We start from the raw sequence: 2250 nt of genomic DNA, 5'->3' as shown, positions 1-2250 counted from the left end.
AAAAAAAAAAAAAAAAAAAAAAAAAAAAAAAAAAAAGTCACGGCTGCTTTAAAAATACCTGTATCTACATATAAAGACGTTCACCACTCAGGGCCAGACACAATATCTAGGGAATAAACTGGAATCTGGATTTTTTTTTCCCTCTCCAAGAAAAACTGTATTTCTCAATTAGCTCGTCTTGTCAATAACCAGATGGCATAAAGCGGTTAATATTCCTCTCCTTGATGGTGGGAAAATTAAGAAAATAGACAGAAATGGTTTTTTTGAAGGGGGGAGAAGGGGAGGGTGGAAATAGCCCTACAGCCATGAGCTCCCCACCCTCTTTGGATTTCACATCACGGCTGTAGGGTGCCCACCTCCCCATCACTATTGCAGAAAGATTCTTTAATTTTCCGCCCCATTTCCTTTGTCATTCAATAATGCACATTGCCTTTTTTTTTTTTTTTAATGAGCTATAGGCAAGCTGTGGCTACAAAGCTGATGCCCTGGCACCTGCGAGTATTTCAGGCCAAATCGGTTGTGCGAATCCCAAATCCATCCCCGCCCTCCAGGTAGCAAAGGCAGGGGTAAGGATCGTGATCAACAAGAACAACAACCCCACAACAACCATAATAAACCAGATGTAAAACACAAGCTAGTAACCAGGTTTGTTATCTTACACGACCTACACACTTACAGATTCCCAGATAGGTAAAACAACATGCAAAGTTTTTCGATTCCCCTTCTCCCTCCAATAACTATTCACAGGAGTCTAATGTTCTTCATGCCCCTACAGCTGCTAGGGGGCCAAAACTCAGTAGTAATTTTCATTTGCTTTTCCTCAGTTGAGTTTCAAATGAAGAGAAATGCCAGCGGTGGTTTTTCTGTCTGCCTTCTCTCCTGGTGTTATCTTCTGGGGCTCCCTAAATATTAGCACCAATATTTACTATTATACTGTAAGAATGATCATATAACCTTCACCTCAACCGCGCATATCTCGTCTAACCATCTTTCATAAATGCACAGATCCGAACTCATTAATTTGCTTGATCAGTACTCATTAAGTACCTTGGCTCCAGCAAGCATTCTTATCTCAATAGCCTCTAGTACACTGAGCGACCAGCCTCAGGACCAGCACCTGGCTTTCAGCACCAAGGACAGTGCCCGGGACCGCGGTTAGGAGATCCCTCCGACCACCACAGCCTCAGAAACCTCTTTTCCATCTCAGGTGATGCTCACAAGAACAAAATACCTACCGCTTCGAGAATTGCCCTCCCTTCCTCTTCCAAAATGCACAGAACACTTCAAAAAGAAGTATGCTAAACGAATCTGCCCTCCCTCCACCCGCAGCTCCCTCTCCTCTTAAAAGAACAAAAGCAAACACTCACCATGTCTGACACGGGCAACAGATTGAACGGGTGGAGAGTGAAACCAGCTATTGACAAGACTGGGTTTGACTCCAGCAAGAGAGGCGCTTTCTATATCTCCTTGGGAAAGGCCAGGTTTGCGTCAGTGCAAAGCAAGGTGCCCTTCGTTTGACATTTTCTTGATAATACAAGTTTGATAAATCATTACCCCCTTGGATTCGAGTTTTAAAGGGACAACAGCCGAGAGTACGCTGGCCAGTTGTCCCTCCGGCGGGAGGGGGCTGCGTGTTCGGCGTGACTCATGTGGGTCTGATTACTAAACCGAAGCCGGCGGGAGGGGATGACAGAAGTTTGCCTCCTCCTAATGAAGGGAAACATGGGAGGGACACGTCCCACTGCACCCAAGGCGAGACGCAGCCGCCAACAGAGCGGATTGGGCTACGAGGTGGGAGAGGGGGAAGGAATTAAATCACTGTCATGTTTCCATCTTTCTCTTCCTCTAGATCCCATAGCTGCCTCTCTGATCGGCAGGCAGCGGATTCCACAATATTACCACGAGACCGAGGGTCTGCACTTAGCGCCACAGCTCTGGGATGGCCGGTGCTCACTCGTTCCTCGTTTATAAGGGTGTACCTGCCTGTGTTATATGCAGACTTCCGATCCTCACAGCCCTACCCTCGCAGACAATCAGTGTTTGAGGGCTGTCAGACAGCCCTCCCAGAAAACTAGGGGTTTCACTTACAAATGAGGTCTAATATTTGCCTTCCTATTTTATCTCTATTAACACAAAAGAAATTCTGAGTAAAATTATGACTGTTCTCATTGTATTTTTTAGGCTCCTCTGAAAATACTTTCGAGAAATAAAGAGGGAATTATTTCCAACAGTGACCTCGTTCATAGGTCA

The 2250-nt window shown here is 45.5% G+C and overlaps 1 protein-coding gene across 1 annotated transcript in view; it reads right to left on the bottom strand.

Moving 5' to 3' along the window:
- The window catches only part of SLC6A5 (solute carrier family 6 member 5), a 51246-nt gene extending 50181 nt beyond the window's left edge, over positions 1–1065 (bottom strand). The window contains exon 1 of the mRNA XM_040639799.1: positions 1048–1065. Coding sequence (XP_040495733.1) covers positions 1048–1065 — 18 coding nt within the window. The remainder of the gene's footprint in view (positions 1–1047) is intronic.
- Between the last annotated feature and the right edge of the window lie 1185 nt (positions 1066–2250).

This window comes from Ursus maritimus, unplaced genomic scaffold (assembly GCF_017311325.1).
Source record: "Ursus maritimus isolate PB19 unplaced genomic scaffold, ASM1731132v1 scaffold_23, whole genome shotgun sequence".
In the NCBI taxonomy this organism is placed as follows: domain Eukaryota; kingdom Metazoa; phylum Chordata; class Mammalia; order Carnivora; family Ursidae; genus Ursus; species Ursus maritimus.
Note: the sequence above shows the minus strand (reverse complement) of the source record. Positions and strands in the feature narration are given on the sequence as shown.